The sequence below is a fragment of the Python bivittatus genome, unplaced genomic scaffold (genome assembly GCF_059951505.1).
Source record: "Python bivittatus isolate LINGU-HERP-01145 unplaced genomic scaffold, Pbiv_v1 ctg000310_np1212, whole genome shotgun sequence".
NCBI classification, from domain to species: domain Eukaryota; kingdom Metazoa; phylum Chordata; class Lepidosauria; order Squamata; family Pythonidae; genus Python; species Python bivittatus.
This window is the reverse complement of record NW_028277054.1, coordinates 11,146,019-11,162,520: the sequence shown is the minus strand read 5'-3', so window position 1 is coordinate 11,162,520 and position 16,502 is coordinate 11,146,019. Positions and strand designations below refer to the sequence as shown.

At 40.0% G+C, this 16,502-nt stretch overlaps 1 protein-coding gene across 3 annotated transcripts in view; it reads left to right on the top strand.

The window, feature by feature from the left end:
• PTPRU (protein tyrosine phosphatase receptor type U) overlaps positions 1 to 16,502 on the top strand; it is a 312,459-nt gene that overhangs the window by 201,134 nt on the left and 94,823 nt on the right. For all 3 annotated transcript variants that reach the window (XM_088140061.1, XM_088140060.1, XM_088140062.1), the window contains 3 exons: positions 5,890 to 5,992; positions 9,589 to 9,862; positions 13,180 to 13,216. In XM_088140061.1, the coding sequence (XP_087996187.1) occupies positions 5,890 to 5,992; positions 9,589 to 9,862; positions 13,180 to 13,216 (414 nt within the window). The remainder of the gene's footprint in view (positions 1 to 5,889; positions 5,993 to 9,588; positions 9,863 to 13,179; positions 13,217 to 16,502) is intronic.

Sequence of the window (16,502 nt, the reverse complement as noted above, 5' to 3'; positions counted from 1 at the left end):
AGCCATATAATGCAATTAATCGGGGATTAAAGGTGTGCAGTTCATAATAAATCTGTTCCATTTTGCAGTCTTGGTGGTTAGGGCAGTCTTTCAGTCTCCTGGGTTTTTAGTAGATATTTGTTTTATTTGCAACTCTCACTACTTGACAACATTTTTGAGAGAGAGCATTGGGGAAATGGATATGGTGGGTGAGAAAAAAGATGAATGTTTTGGAGATGTAATATGCATTCTCAGTACAGTATATATATATATTTTTAAACTCCCCTTTTCCTAGGCAACAGGAAAAATACATATTTTTATTCCAGGTTACACCTTCACAAAAACACATTTTTTTAAAAAATGCCACGTTTTGTTTACAGAAAGATGCATACTCAGGTGTTGCGTTTAACATCACTCTCTGTGATATGGATATGGTCCTTTTTGACAACTCTTTCAAATCTGCTTCCTCTAAAACCTGTAGTGAAATTCTTTCATGTTTCTTGTCAAGCTGAGTTAGCATCTCAGCCTCTCATAACTCACCAGATTTCCCACTGCAATGTAGAACAGGAGTTTCAGCACTTGAACTAGGAACCCTCAATGCTGTGTGTTTTGCTTGAAGTGACAGGGTCACCCTTTATCCCACTGTGCAGATCTCTTTAAATATGTTTCTTCCTGAAATAGATTCTTCATGCTCCAGAACTCCTCTCGCTTTTTCCTAGATACCCTGCAGTCTGAATTCAAATGGAAAACAGTATGCATTACAACCCTGCTGGATAATTTACTTGCATGGCGGTCCAAAAGCTGGCTTGTTTACATTGCAGAGTCTCTGGTGCTGGAACACATTTCTTAACTCAGTGGAGCAGCTTTGATAGGATCTATTAGTAGGGGTGATCTGGGAGGGGAGAAATTGAATACTGTCATCCCTGTGTCTTGCTGGAAAGGGTCTTAGAGAAATTATTATTATCTGCATGAGTGGGAAATGTTGTCTTGAAGTGTAATAGATAAGGTGGGTGTGCTGAGCAAGGGGAGTTTGTGTGTTTTTCATTAAATGGCACATGTATTTGAGTGTGTGTGTGCGTGTGTTTCCCCCATCCGCTGAAGATGCTTTATTTAGGTAGATGGAACTATCTAGGTCAGTGGCATGCTTGACACCAAATAATAAGGAGGAGAAACACACACGCACAAACACACACACAAACACACGAAGAAATCCAAACATTAGTTTGGACAATCCAGCTGCTACATGTTTTTATTTTTATTTGTTTTTATATTGTGTATTTTGTGTTTTTTATTTGCTTTATTGTAAGCTGCCTAGAGTCACGTAAAAGTGAGATGGGCAGCTATAGAAATCAAATAAATAAATAAAACCCAGTATTGTCTATACATTGACTCAGGCCATGGATCTTTGGGCTCTTTTAGCAAGATCTTCCCACTATTGGCTGCATAACATTTTTGAACTTGAGTCCTTCTTCAGGTAAAACAAATGTTCTGCCACTGAACTACTATATAACAGTGGGTATTCTTAGTAGATAGATGTGAGAAAAATTGCCCAAGTAGTCAGGGATGTCTGCAGGGTGTGTTCATAAAAGTCAAGATGGCAGCTGTCCCTGTGTGATCTGAACTCTGTGTGTTTTTTGTGTGTGTCACACATGCACGTAAACAGGTAGAGCTCCAGTCACACTGTTGCGGCTGCCATCTTGACTCTTTTGACCACATCCTACAGATACTCCTGTAAGTAGCCGTTCTGTTTTCAAGGTGTGGAGTCCACACTGCATTGAGGAGAAGGAAGAGATTGGGTGGAAAAGGAGAAATAGAATAAAGAGGAGAACTAGAAGATGGGTTAAGAAGAGAAGAAATGAGAGAGGAGAAATAGAAGAGGAGCAAGAAGGAGAAGATGACAATGTTTTGGCTTGTGAAAGTTTGAAACACTCAAGGCAGACAGATTATAGAAGGGAGAGAGTTTCCCAATAAGAATTTCATCATATATAATTTGGGCTCAGTTTATTGGGGTTCTATTTGCCCGAGACCCATCTAGTCCTCTCATTCAGCCATGAATGGATAAAAGCAGGAAGTGAAAGAAGACAGGGGGAATGGGCTTGATGGTTAGACTACAGAATACAGGAGGGAATGCTGTTTTTTCTTCTGCTGCTTTATGTCCATGTTCACACATATTTTCCCCATTTTTTTTGCATTAATCTATAATTTAAGAAAAGCTGCATAAAACTCTGTGTAGCAACATGCAATGCTGTGCAAAACTTTGCACATAAATACATGTCTTCAAATGTATTCTCTCTGGCAACACATTCCTAAACACATTTTTCCTGCAATACAAATGTAATCCTTTTTGGGGGGGGGGAGCTGTGAAGTACCTGGGAGCATTTAGGAAGCAGAAAGCCTGCAGACAACCAACTTTTGATCCACACATTAGTCTGAGAGTCCTATCAAGTCTGCTTGCATTGGAATTCGTAAAGGTTATATTTCCTGAGCATGGACTAGTCAGAAACACAAAAGGATCTCAGAAAGTAAAAGATTTCTAATATTGTCTTAAATCAGCAGAACGTTCCCCATCCCCAACTTTTTCATTTTTTGGTAATGGAGCCCAAAGGCCTTGTTTACTGTATGCAAAGCATATTCCACTACAGCATTTTCTGTTGACTCCTGGGAGAAGGGGGGTGTGGGTTGGGGAGAGCAAATGCCTCTCAGGAGGAAGCAAAGCTGAGATGATTTAGAAGATTTGGTATTGCAGAAATAAGATTCTCTCCGACTCCCCCTTCCCACAAAAACCCATATCATGGGAAAAATTACAGGGAGGAAACAAAATAGCCTGCCTCACAAAGGCACAAAACAGGGATTAATTGGGCTTTATTAACAAGCCATATAGTACTTAGGGCTGTTTGCTAATGTCTGTGGTGTAGCTATTAACTGCGCTGAATGGGCTGCAATGTTTTTTAATGGGGAGCAGAGGAATTACAAGCCAGCAGGAGGTGGACCAGAGTGACTACTTATTAATCAGGGCCTGCAGGCTCTTTAGGAAGAGAGTGTGAGGGCAGGGAATGTTTTCAATGGGCCAATGAATTGCTTTGCTGTCTCTGTGGAAGGACAGCCCTGAGTAACATGTAGTCCACCTAGGGGAATATCTATGCTACCATTTGCTGGTTAGCTTCTTTTTCTCCACAATGAACACCCTTGATGGTGGGTGTGCTGTACTTGTGGACAAAAAGGCCATGGCCAGGGGACTGAAGATTTGTGTAGCATCTGGTAATTGAGCGATGGTGGTAATATCCCCCAAAGTAGACCCTTTCTCATACATCTTTTTAAGGGAAGTATTTCATCGCAAGGTGTTGAGAAACAGAGAAACAGGAAAAAGATTATATTCAGATTCACAAATTAGTTCAGGAGAGTGTGAATTGAGGTCAGCTCATCTCCAGATATGAAGTGAGTACATTTCTCCTGCATCTTGTTCATGTATTAGTCCAGAAAGTTGTTCCTGGTCTTGTTTTCCATTTGTCCTACTCTGTCAAAAGCAGGTCTAATTAATGTGTCCTTTATGTTTCTTTACTTCCCTTGCATTGGAGGAAAGGACTGTGGAATAACCACTGCCTTTAGAATAATCAGTGCAGTGCAATGCACATTTTAAAAAATACAGTAGTTTCTCTTGCTGTGAGCCAAGGATATGAGTCTGTGATCATTAATAAAAGCAAGAGATGGAACTATGGGGGAAATGTTCCGTTTATATGCACCATGCACTTTCGCCCTTTCCCTCAGGCAACTCCTCAGAGATTAACAGTTATGAATCCAAAAAGGAATCACTTCATTTCCCACAGACACGGTAGATAATACTGCATTGGAATAGGGCAGTACTCTACTGATGTTTTGGAGAGCACCGGGCCTGAGCAAATCGGACAGAACCACATTTCAATTGTCAAATTCAAATAGGCAGTTTTTGATTTAGAAAATCAGTCTAACTCAACAATTTGAACCGGTTTGGAAAATTGATTCAGTGGAGTGGTGGAATTAGATTGATGCAATCTGTATTTCAGAAATGGCTGTTTGGAACAACGCAGAAGCTTCTGAATTGTCCACATCTGTTTGAAATTATCTGATTTTACTGTTTGTTTGACTTCTCAATTCAATTAAGAAAGGTGATTTTGATGGAGTCAGTTTTTTGCCCAATCCCAGGTGAGCAAATGTTGAACTGATGAAGGTTGGAAACAGACAGAAACACCTTTTTTCCTTCCTTTGCAATTATTTGTATGCCATCTATTAGAGCCCCTCTGATTTTACAGTTTGTTCTGAATTCAGTTGAGAAAGGTCAGTGTGAGCAATTTGACTGAATTGCTGTTGAATCCACCTACTGCTATTGTGTTCTACCTCCCACAACTTAGTTCTGTTGAAATGGCAGCACTTTTTCGTTGGTGTTCCCATTTCCTTGAAAGCTCCTTAGATATACAGAATGGTTTTCTAGTGGCAGGAGCATCTGGCTTGATCTCCAGACTTGCTTCCTTGTGATACTTTTTATCATCAAATGTAAGGATGTGAAAAAGAGCCAGCCACAAGGCCTTTTTTTAAAAAAATCCTCTCTCTCATAAGTATTTTGAATGGGATTTAATGCAGAAGTAGATTGGGAGTGACCCTAGGGTCGCATGGACCCATTAGCTTAATTTCAAATTGATTTCTCAGAAAGTGAGCAACCTTGATTGCCTGCCCACCTTGCAGCTTGCTGCTTGGAAGAAATTAAAAGGTTGGTATTATAAAAGGAGTTTTTACTTTTTTTTTTAATATATAATTTTTGTTAAAGATTTTTTTAAAAGAAGGAAGATAAAAACGAATACTAATATAAAGTGAGAAAAAGAAAAGAAAAATAAAGAAGTCAAAGAAAAAGCTGAAAGTGCAAGAAAGGAAAGGAAAAAAAAGTAACAAAATAGAAAAGAAAGAAAAAAGATAAAAAGAAGTAGCTTCCAATCTTCTTTACAGCGGTTATCAGTACAATTATAAATTTACCTTTTACTCTATGGTTATAACATAACTCTCTTCTTTCTATAATCTATTCTGTCTGATCATCAAAACCATAATTCATTTTTTTTCTGTTTTACCCAAAAAGCCCATAAGGGGTTTCCAGTCAGCAATAAACGTGGATATTATTTTTTCTCTGATCAAAGAAGTCAATTTAGCCATCTCAGCACGTTCCATCACCTTCACCAACCATTCTTCCATTGTGGGTAATGGCGAATTTTTCCGTCTTTGTGCGTACAACAATCTCGCTGCAGTTATCATGTACCAAAACAAAGTTCCATCACTTTTTTCCAACTGTTTGTCCATCAATCTCAAAAGAAAAACCTCTGGTCTCAATGGTACATTAATCTTTAAAGTCCTCTGAATCCATGTATGTATTTGAATCCAGATTTTTCTAGCTTTTTTACACGTCCACCAAACATGATAAAATGTCCCTTCTTGTTCACATTTCCAACATAAATGTGAAGTGCCTTTGCACATTCTAGACAAATAAAGGGGGTGTTACCGTGTCAATAGGTATACCTGTCTACCCTTGGCTCTGACTTATCCACTGCTTACTTCAGCCCAGCCTACTATATAGCCTCAGCAGTTTACTCCTAAAGGGAAAACACCCGTGGACAGGAAAAGATTTGTTCAATCCTGACTGAATGTGAAGCGAAAGATACTAATAATAGTCCATAAATACGATGCAAATGGATTGCCGTTTCTCATGATGATGATGATAATGATGCTTATTATCAGTACTGCTTACTACTACTGTAACTTCAGGGGTGTCTGCAGGATTCAGCAAAAAAAGTCAAGATGGTGGCTGCGAGGGTGTGCTTGAAGCCCCACGATGCACATAAAAGATGAGTGGAATGAAGTCGCATTTGATTATTACCTTTTGCTTTCTTTCAGCACCCAGTTTTGATTATGGAGACATCCCTTCCCCACTGGGAGAGTCGGATAGCACCATCACTGTTCTCCTGCGGCCAGCCCAGGGCAGGGGTGCCCCAATCAGGTAGTGATAAGGATAAATTAATGTAATATGCACTTGAATGGAAAGTTATCTAATTTCATATTTTAACAATGGAATTATTTATTTCACAATATTTATAGCCCACCCCATTCCTAGCAGGTTTGGGGCAAAGGTGGGGGGTAGACATTCAACAAAGTCAAAGGCAACTAGATTGAAAGCTCTGTACATAAAATTAAAATAATTCCATTATAAAGAGTCAACAATAACAGGTGCCCTTTGAACTAAACTAATAGCTGAATGCCCACTGGAATAGAATTGCTTTGGCCTGCTATGAAATGCCAACAAGCTTGGCTTGGTGAGCCATTTCTGTATGAAATTCAGGGTCCTGTGAGTCCTAAGAAAAGGTATTATGGAATATAGTGCACAATATGGATATATTTTTGAAAAGCATGTAAAAATATAAAAACAGATTACATTAGGGAGAATTGTTTGCAAACTTCTACATTGAGAAACATAGCAAAAAAGTCTCTAAGTTTAGAGAAACGTGCAGCATTTTAGTGCAGACTTTTTAGAAAAATTCTCTAGTTTGACAAATGGAGCTTGACATATTTGCAGAAATAAGAAACAGAGACTAACCAAAATTGACAGGTTGGCCAATCTGTATAAGACAGCCAGTCTATGCAATGGATCATGAATTTTGTTGAATTTTGAAATAAGGTTATTTTCTTTTATCAGGGGATAAAAGATAAATTGCATTCCACTGCCTTCTCTTTCCTTTTTTCTTCTTCTCTCTCTTTCTTTCTAAAAATGTTAACTGCAAAGTTAAGTTTGTCCTGCAAGGCTGAAACATTCCTTTTTTTAATGAGAAATTTGCATCTTTCGCTTTACAGATAATTTATGGGGAAGAGATTCATTGGGGAAAACTCTGCAGGTTAAATATATAAATCTTGTACTCTATGTTCCCAAACCTCAGTTTAGGGAAATGTTTTGGGAACTTCAACATTACCTCTGCTTTGTCCCTCCATACATTTTGGAAGTCTCTGTCCACAAGTTTTTAATGTGTGTTAGATTTTTCTGCATGTCCAGTCCTCAGTTCTTGGGACTCCTGAGTTCTATGGAATAATTTGGGGGAGAGACTTGGCTTGGTCTAATACAGTGTTTCTCAACCGTGGCAACTTTAAGATGTATGGGAGTTGAAGTCCACACATCTTAAAGTTGCCAAATTGAGAAACACTGGTCTAATATAATTTAATGTATACCTTTTCAGTGGATGTTCAGTGGATGCCCATCAGCAGCTAGGATCTGGTTAATTTAGTGATCAAGATAAAAAAACGGTATATGTTAAAATTACAAAATGCAATAATTAAACACGGTAATTGTTTTAAAATGCATTAAAGCAAAATCATTGCCCTTTTTTTTGCAAGAAGACTAGCAGAGAGAACCACTTAGCCTAATTTTGGCTGTCCATAAATTGAATATCTCTACCCAATAATAATAATAAAAAATATATATCTAATTTTTGTTTTGTTTTTATGGGTCACACCAATGTTCCAGCCTCCACACCTGCAGTATGTTTATACTGTTTCAAATAATAATATGGGCTGATACTTTTCATTTTAGCTAACCAGTTAAAACACAATCCAATGAGCTATTTCAGTATTTTGATTTCTCCTACTCATTCCCACCGATTGAGCAGTAGACTTCAATCGAGAGATTAAAACATGCCCGTAAGAAAATGAAGGTTTAAATTCTGCCTCCAGGCTCCTTAGAGTACTTCCCTACATAGATGCCTCTGGGTGCTGGGAGGATGTGTGAGGACTAATGTGTTGATGGCCTTATGTCACACTCATGCATAGCTTTGTTCTTGCCAATGCATGAAAGTAGTTTTTTGGCACTTAAGGCCTCATTCAGGCTAGCACCTGAATTATACTGGGATTTGTCATGAGCATTCACTTCCAAGCGAAACTGAGGGATGTGATTGTCATCTCAATTCATTTTAGGCTCTATAGTTAAGAGTTTTTGTCTCCCAGTCCATACGAAAGAGTAAGGCGTAATTCAGCCCATCCTGCATATTCCTCTCCACCCATGTATCATTCAGGGAGGGAAACATTTGGTTTTCCTTTTGCTTTTTTGGACGAGCTGCTTGTTAACAAAACCTGTGTCAGTGTGAGAGACTTTGCCAGGTATTTAAGCAGTTCCTTCAGACCCATTGCTAGTAGCTGTTCTGATTGTGGTAGTTGGGTGGAGATAGTTGCCAAAGTTGGGATCTTTAGTGAGAATCTTCCAAAGGCCAGGATTGATTTGTGTGTTGTGTTGATGGGTTGCATCATCAACCCTGAAGAGCGAGCATTCTTCCTTGGTGGGTATCCTGGGGCTCTTGCTTGGAGGAGGGATCTGGGTAGATTTCTTTGAACGTGTTGTGTACAGTGAGATGGGAGCTCCCTTTCCATCAGCTTTTGGCAGTGAGAAAATGGCAGTCAGCAAGATCCAAGTTTAGCAGCTGCCTTCCTATCAGACCGGTTGGCCAAACCCTGTATCTGTCTTCCTTTGGGAGCTATTTCTGGTAATTTCAAAGATGGAAAACGGATGACAGCGCATCTGCTTTGGTAAGTCATTGAAACAGAGTGGAGACTCTTCCATAATGAAAATGCTTTTGGCCAAGTCCTTGATATGTTACTAGCTGGCCCAAGTGGAGGCAAACTGCAGGAACCCAGAAGCGCTGTGCGCGCATGTTTTCTTCCACTACATTCACATAACGTAGGAGGTCCTTTTCTCTCTTTTTCTCTTGAGAGCAACATTCTCTTGGGAATAAGAGGGTGCGGGGGCCCTATTTGGTGATAGTGGATGGAGCTTAAACAGGGGTACGGCTAGAAACAAAAGTAGATGAAGCCACCTATCTTTTTTTCCTGGTGATACCCCCTTTCCCCACTCTGTTTCTTCCTCACTACAGATTGCTCTTGACAAACCCCAATTTACGGCTTGCAGAAAGCTTTTGCAGTTAGTCAAGAGCTGCATGAAATTAAGTTAAGGGCCCCAGGTTGACAATACTTATCATTAACAATCATGATCTCTTTGTAGAATTGAGGGAAAAAGCTCTACTGCTAATGTTCTGTTTACAGGGGAATGCTTCTATGGAAGAGAGAGGGCAAAATTATTTGCAAAGTTTGCAGGAGGAGTCTTTCTGATAATAGCATAAGGATTCCTCCTTCCATCTGACTTTATTTTTTAATGCTTCTGCTGATGGGAAACTTCTTGGAGGCCTCAGGCAAGCACAAGCATGTTTATTTCACAGCATGCTCTGCAATCTCTTAGCAGAAAGTTACAGCCACCCCTTCCAGCATCAGAATAATCTGGGGCACTCTGAGAATCAAAAGTATATCTGTTTCTTTCTTCATCCTGGAAGCTTTACTGAAGGTGATTCGTTTAGAAACAGTGGAATGGTGATGCCATGCCTTAGATCAAAAGATTTATCATCCACTACAAAATAGATAGGTCAGAAGATAGACAATGTGGATTTTGAAAGGGCAGCCTTTTCCCCCTTAGAGTACCAGCAGAACTAGTTTAGGGTGGGCTTCATTTAATGTCCCCTCTTGTTTTTGCTTTCTCTTCCCAACCTTCTCTGATTCCTGGGTTCTCAGCACATATCAAGTCATTGTGGAAGAAGACAGACCTAAGAAGGTCAAACGGGAGTTAGGTGGCCCAGAATGTTTTCCAGTGCCACTAACGTTCGATGATGCCATGTCCCGTGGCTTGGTCCACTACTTTGGAGCTGAACTGTCCCCAAGCAGCCTCACAGAAGCCAGGCCCTTCACTGTAGGGGACAATCAAACATATAGCGGTTACTGGAATCCTCCACTGGAACCCAAGAAAGCCTATCTCATCTACTTCCAAGCTATGAGCAATCTCAAAGGGGTGAGTAGCAAGCTCTGGGTATTGATTTGTGCAACATCATCTATAAAATATATTCATTTCTATGATCCTTTTACTTTTTTATTTATTCGATATTGCTTTTAAAATAATAGGGAAAAAAAGGAACAAAACACAAAAATACGTTGTTAAATAAAAATATGTAACAAGTGCTTAAAAAAGAAATAAGGGAAAAGAATGCAATAGGAAAAAATATATAAAGTATAGTATGTTGTTACAATAAAACAGTTACAATTCTATATATAATTTTCTAATAGAAACTTTATGCAAGTGTGTGTGTGTGTGTGTATAAATAAATATAATACATTTATATAACTATCTTGCTTTTTTTAACCTACTGTATTTTGCATAAATGTGCCCCATATTTCATTATACTTGTCCATACAATGTCTGTGTCTATAGACAATCTGCTCATAAGTAGCAAGTGCAATCAGGTGTTCAATCCACTGAGTGAGTGGGGCCATACATTTATCTTTCCAATGCTGCAATATAAGTCTTTTAGCCATAGTGAGGGCACAGAGAATCCATTTACATTGTCCAGTTGTCAAATTCCATATATTAGGTATGTAATTCAAACACTGTGATTCTTTTACTTGAGCATGATTGTGATTTCCTATCTGAGGGTGAGATATACAGCAGTTTAACTTCAACAGTCTTGCAGCAGTAGGTGTTCCCAACCACTTATTGAATCATGAGATCATGTCAGCCCTCCCAGGTAAACCAGTCAGGAAACAAGACAAAATGAGCTAATTCTACTTTATTGTAAGGCTACGTTAATAGAATTTTGCGGGTCTAAAAGTAGAAATCTCCCGCCATCTCTTTTACAGCCTGATAAGTTAGGGAGGCTCCTTTCTGAGTTTCTTTCCCTGCCTGTTATGCAGCTGCAGGCCACCCCCCTTCATCTGATTGTTCCCTAGGCAGCATCTCTTCCCCCATCTCCCAAGATCATTCCCACATAGCATTACAAGATCCCAAATTGAGGTGCTTCCATTTCCAGTTTAAAAAAACTAGCAAATGATTGATCTTCAGACTTTGGAAAGCTGTTGCCAGACAATCTAACTAAACAGATTAATAACTTAACTTAGCCTTGTATGTTTGTAATGCAAGGGCCCCATCTGCACAGTTTGGTGGCTCATACATATTATTTATTCATGGCATGGGTTGCCTGTGCAGGAACCTATAGATGTGCACATACAGGCAATGTGCAAATTGGAGGGTCTTAAATGGAAATCAAAAGCAGCCCACCAGACTTCGTACTGATCTCATTTAGTTTTACCACGATAAACAATATGGCTCTGCAATCAACTCTAATCCAACATGAAATTGAATGATTCAATCTAATTTCCCAATCTGAACACATTTAGAGATTGAGTCAAATTGTTTTTAAATCTTTTATAAGCTGCAGGATCCCTGGCAGAGCATAGCATTTGTATGCAGGAACAACATCTCCAGGCATACCATCTCCAGTTAAAGCCTCAGAAATCAGATGACAGAAAAATCTCTTGCTGCTTATTAGAGTAGACAACATTGGGTTTGATAGACAAACCACTTGGTATGATGTAAGGCATGTGTTCTTATCTTCAGCTTTGTTTTAAGGATATTAAATACCAACCCATCCCTTTTTTCTGCAGAATCTGATTTATCTCTATCAGTCCATCCATCAATCAATTAGTCATGGTTCTGCATTGTACTATGTAGGTTTTGTATAACTGTCTGGAAGCAAGTAAGATCAATATTGAAATAAGGTGTGAGAACAGCTGAAGATCACAAAACTATACAAGGGAAGAAAGTCATCCAAAGACAGAACCAAGTTATGGTTGTGGCTTAAAATGACCAAGAAGTTAGCTAGTTCATTTCCTTGCTTAGGGCAAAAGGGCAAAAAGCTTGCAACTGCAGCAACCTGGGCAGATGTCAGCTTGTGTTTCAAAATCTACTCAGTTCTTTCCATGTCCTTTACTGGACATGGTTTCCAGACCCTACATCACCCTACTTGCACTCTTCAGGTTTCATACATGTTGTGAGCCATTCAAAGTATATTCAGAAATCCCCTTATATGTCCATGTTTTATTTAAACTAAAAAGAAATAACAAATTGTTCTTAACGCTTGTTTGGTTTCAGCAGATTATTCTTAGGATTCGGATTGTCTCTTCCAAACCCAAGCTGGTAATTGTTGACAGACCATGCTGATTTCATGGCCCAGATTTAGGAAGAACAGAGCAGCTGTAAGGCTATGGGGTTGTTTTTGAAGGAATGTCCCTCTGCCTGGGATTCTTTTTAGCCTCTTCCTTACAAATGCAGTCTGTTTGTCTTGCAGTTGGCATCAAAATATTCCCAATGGCCCAACAAGGAATCTTAACACCATGAGTTGATAGAAGAGACATTAAGCAAAATGATGACTATTGGTTTCATTTCCCCCACTTCCATCTGCAGTAGTGGCATCATTATATCATTTGGCAGGCAGGCAGGCAAAGTGGAGAATGCCTTTGGGGTTGGGTAAGATTTTGAGGGAGGATCTGGACAGCCTCTGCCCAATCTGTTGAATACCTTGTCAGGACTGGCCAAGGAACACCCATCACCCTAATAGTGATATTTCCCATCCATAAGCTTTAATCTGTGGTGGTGGTAGTGGAGATTCAGTGTCAAATGGCATATCCTTCTTCTGATGTGTGAGATTACAAATGACAGAATTGTGACTGAAGTGACAGCATTTCCATTCATTTATGTGGGATGCTCTGGGCAGGGGTGTGTTCGATCGCTCACAAAAAATCCCACCCTGCCTTATATCAAGCCAGACTGCTGGTAGAACCAGCACAGCATTGATGGTGGATCTCCAGAATATTGAGGAAAGGTCTGAGAATGATTTTATCTCAAGCTGTCAGGAAGTAGTGAAGTCTTAAACATTTTCTGCATTTCTCTCTCTCCCCCCCCCCCCAGTAATTTCACTTGGTCTAAAGGGGAAAAAAATATTTGCAAAGGGAAAGGCAACATCAGTGATCGGGTATGAGGTTCATCTACTGACTGTAGTTACAAAAGAAACAAATAGTTCATGGAATACCCCTATTCAGTGGTTTGCAGCCACACTGGAGAATTGTACAATATCCAACATGTTCATCCCCCTCCTTAAAAAAAAAAAAAAAAAAAAAGAGGAAACAGTCCTCTGAGTATTATTATCTTCCGCGTAGCTGGTCTGTGACTGTAATAAAGATTTGATTTGAATCTTCCTCTTTCTTCTTAGGGAGCATAGCAAGCAGAACAGATCATGGGTCTGATAAAAACATGCTTATCTTTTTCTTCTTTTGTAGGAAACAAGGTTGAATTGTATCCGAATAGCTCGGAAAGGTAAATATTCTTATTTGTTTATTTATTTGATTTTTTATCCTGCCTTTATATTTGATCAGTTCAAGGTAATGCTCCCATCTCCTATTTTCCCCATAACGACAATCCTGTGAGGTGGAAGCATCACCTTGAATTGATCAAATATAAAGAAAAGGAAGTTTGACTGGCCCAAAGTCACCCAGCTGACTTTCATGCCTAAGGAAGGACTAGAACTCATTGCCTCCTGGTTTCTGGCCCAGCACCTTTGCCACTACACCAAACTGTCCCCCTCTTCCTTTTCCTCCTTATGGTTTGTGAAGTCTCTCCATTTCTAAGAAGTCTTTCCTAACATCATGCCTATACAATATATTGGACTGTTGCTTTCAACACACCCTCCTGAAGTCTAAACATACAAATCTCATTTCCCCAGACATAGTCCAAAACACCCCAGCAGTCTTCTGAATGGCTCTCTAGGGACACTGGAAGAACAGAGGCTCTTTTTTAATCTTTGTTCCACATAAAAGGCAGCCTTTGGAGAAATTATTATACTATAAAATTCAGCTGTTAAAAGCAATCTATAATAACTAGATACATCAAGGATGGGCAATGGTAGGGTGATGTACTATACATGTTGTGGGGGCAGGATTTTCTGGAGGTGGTCCTCTGAATTTAGGAGGGACATTTTTTAAAGAACTGATAGAGCAATGGTGAAAAAGGCCTCCAGAGGCTGCAGCAAAGAGATTCAGGACTACATGGACCTCTGAGCTTGTAGCTGCCAATTCCTGCTATACAGGATGCTTTACAGATTACCATATACCATGAGAATAGGTCTCTGCCTACAAAGAGTTTGCTATCTAAATGCCAGCAGAGGATAAGACAAGAAAGAGAGAGCAGTATAGACAATGGTAATAGAGAGATGCACAAAATCACTGAAAGATGTGATGAGCAATTGGCCTTGTGAAATACAGCTTTAATGTTGGGTTGAAATGTCTTCTTTTTTTCAACCTTATTCTCAGGTTGCTTGAGAATTTCTTTCTGATTTCTTCTGGTAGCTGCACTGAGTTTACTTGATGGCAGAGGATGCCCCTTGCTGGTGTCCCCATATTTCTCAATCTGAACAAGGCCAGTGAGAGGAGGTCCCTCTCATGTCCCATAGGACTGGAGGGAATGTTAGCTTGTGGATCCTACTTTCTAGGCAAAACAGTTGAAAAACTTGCATTCCGCTGGGATACAATCACACTGGAAAATGTTAGGGGAAAGACTTCTAAGCATTTGCAATTCTTTCCTGGATCCCAAAAGATAATCTTTTGTGTCAATGTGCACAAAATTTAGTGTATGCAGATAGCATGCTGAGAGTAAACTGTCTTGATCTCAATGAGTAGATGAATCTGGGATTGTGATATAGGTTAAGTGCTCTTTGCACAGTTAGTGTTTTTCAAGCATTTCTGCATCTTGAATAGAAAAAATGGAAATCCAGTGGGAAAAGATGCATTTTCTGAACATCATGATTCATTGAACATCATGATTTCACACAGGAAACCCGCCACATATAGCCCCTGGTGCCCAAAGATCAACAATCCTGCTCACCGAAAAGTCACATCAATAACAACAGAGCTCATCTACCCACTTGACCCAAATGCCTGGGGAAAAAGCCAGGTGTTCAATGCCTTGTGAAAGGCTAACAGGGTTGAGGGATGCTGTTACACAGGACAGGTGCTGCCAATGAGAAGGTACAACTCTGGGGTCTAACAAGTTGGGATCGTTTGGTAGAAGGGACCCAGAGCCTTCCCCCTTTACTAGATTGGGGGCCAAGCAGAAACAATGAGAGTATGGTGGTCCTACAAGTACCCTATTCCTATGATATGGTGATGACCAGCACCTTGATTTGCACTTGGAAGCTTACTGGGAGCCAGCGCAGCCCACAGAGTAGTGTATTACATGGACATAATGAGGAATTTGAAAAACTGCCCATGCTGCTGCATTCCGGACCAGCTGCAGCTTCTGAGTGGTCCTCAAGGGCTGCCTCATGTAGAGCACATTACAGTAATCCAAATGGGAGATGACTAAGGCTTGAGTCACCATGAGCAAGGCCTCCCAGTCCAGGAATGGATGAAATTGATGAACCCATTGAAAAATCAGTGTAGCCATGGCTGCCACCTTCTCTTCAACCAGGAGCTATGAGTCCAGGAGGACCCTCAAATTGTGCACCAGCTCTGACTGGGGAAGTGTACCCCCAGGCAGAGTTAAAAATGGAAAATCTCCAGTTCCAGGAGACCTTAAAACCCACAGCTATCTGGTCTTCCCAGGGTTGAGCTGAAGCCTCCTATGCAAGCTCCCACAGCTTCCAGGTGCTGGAAAAGAACCTTGGTGGCATTACCTGGTTGGCTCAGGGAGGAGATGTACCACAGGGTATTATCAGCATACTGATACCACATCCCATGCTGGCGGATGACCTTGCCCACTGGCCTCATGTAGATGTTACCTGTGGCATCCATGCTGTGGAACCTTCTTCCCCCAGAGGTGAGGTTGGCCTCATCACTGTTGGGCTTCCGGAGGTCCCTCAAGACCTGGTTGTGCCACCAGGCCTGGGGCCCCCACAGGATGGGTGATCTAGTGAGGTGCTTCCGTTATTTTTAACATCTGTTTGCTTATTAATTTTAGTTTGGTTTTTTATATTTTTATACTTTTTAATTTATTTATTTATTGTGTTTAACACTGTTATACACTGCCCAGAGTCACTTGGAAAAGTGAGATGGGCGGCTAATAAATTGGATGGATGGATGGATGGATGGATGGAGAAGGGTAGAGCCCTACCCCACAAAGCAGTTTATTATATGGTATATTTAATTTATCTGATTTCTCATGAGAAACTGTGTCATTTAGTTTGGTAATTTGCTCCTGAATTTTTGGATGCTCATTCCTTCAGGGTAGATAATGGAAGTGGAAGCAAAAACCCTGGATGTCCTATCCTTGATTTAGAGAATATTTTTCATGCTGTTATTGCTGGACGTTTCAAAATGACTTTCACTTTTTTATTATGCATCTCACTGTAATGTTTCCATGTGACTATGCACTTGGAAAAAGTGGGTCTTTGGTTAAACCAGACAGCTCAGTTAAGAAAAGCATTCTTATACTTGTGTAGTGGAGATAAACCATTGATTTGTAACTATATAACTTGGTCTGGATTTTGAGAAAAGATGTCTGGGTGGTTGGGAGAAGTGTGGAAGTATATAGTTTCCTTACTGTAGTTTGTTAATGTATAATGTACAGTAGATTTTTATTTTTGTATTCAATCCCACTTCAGAATAAA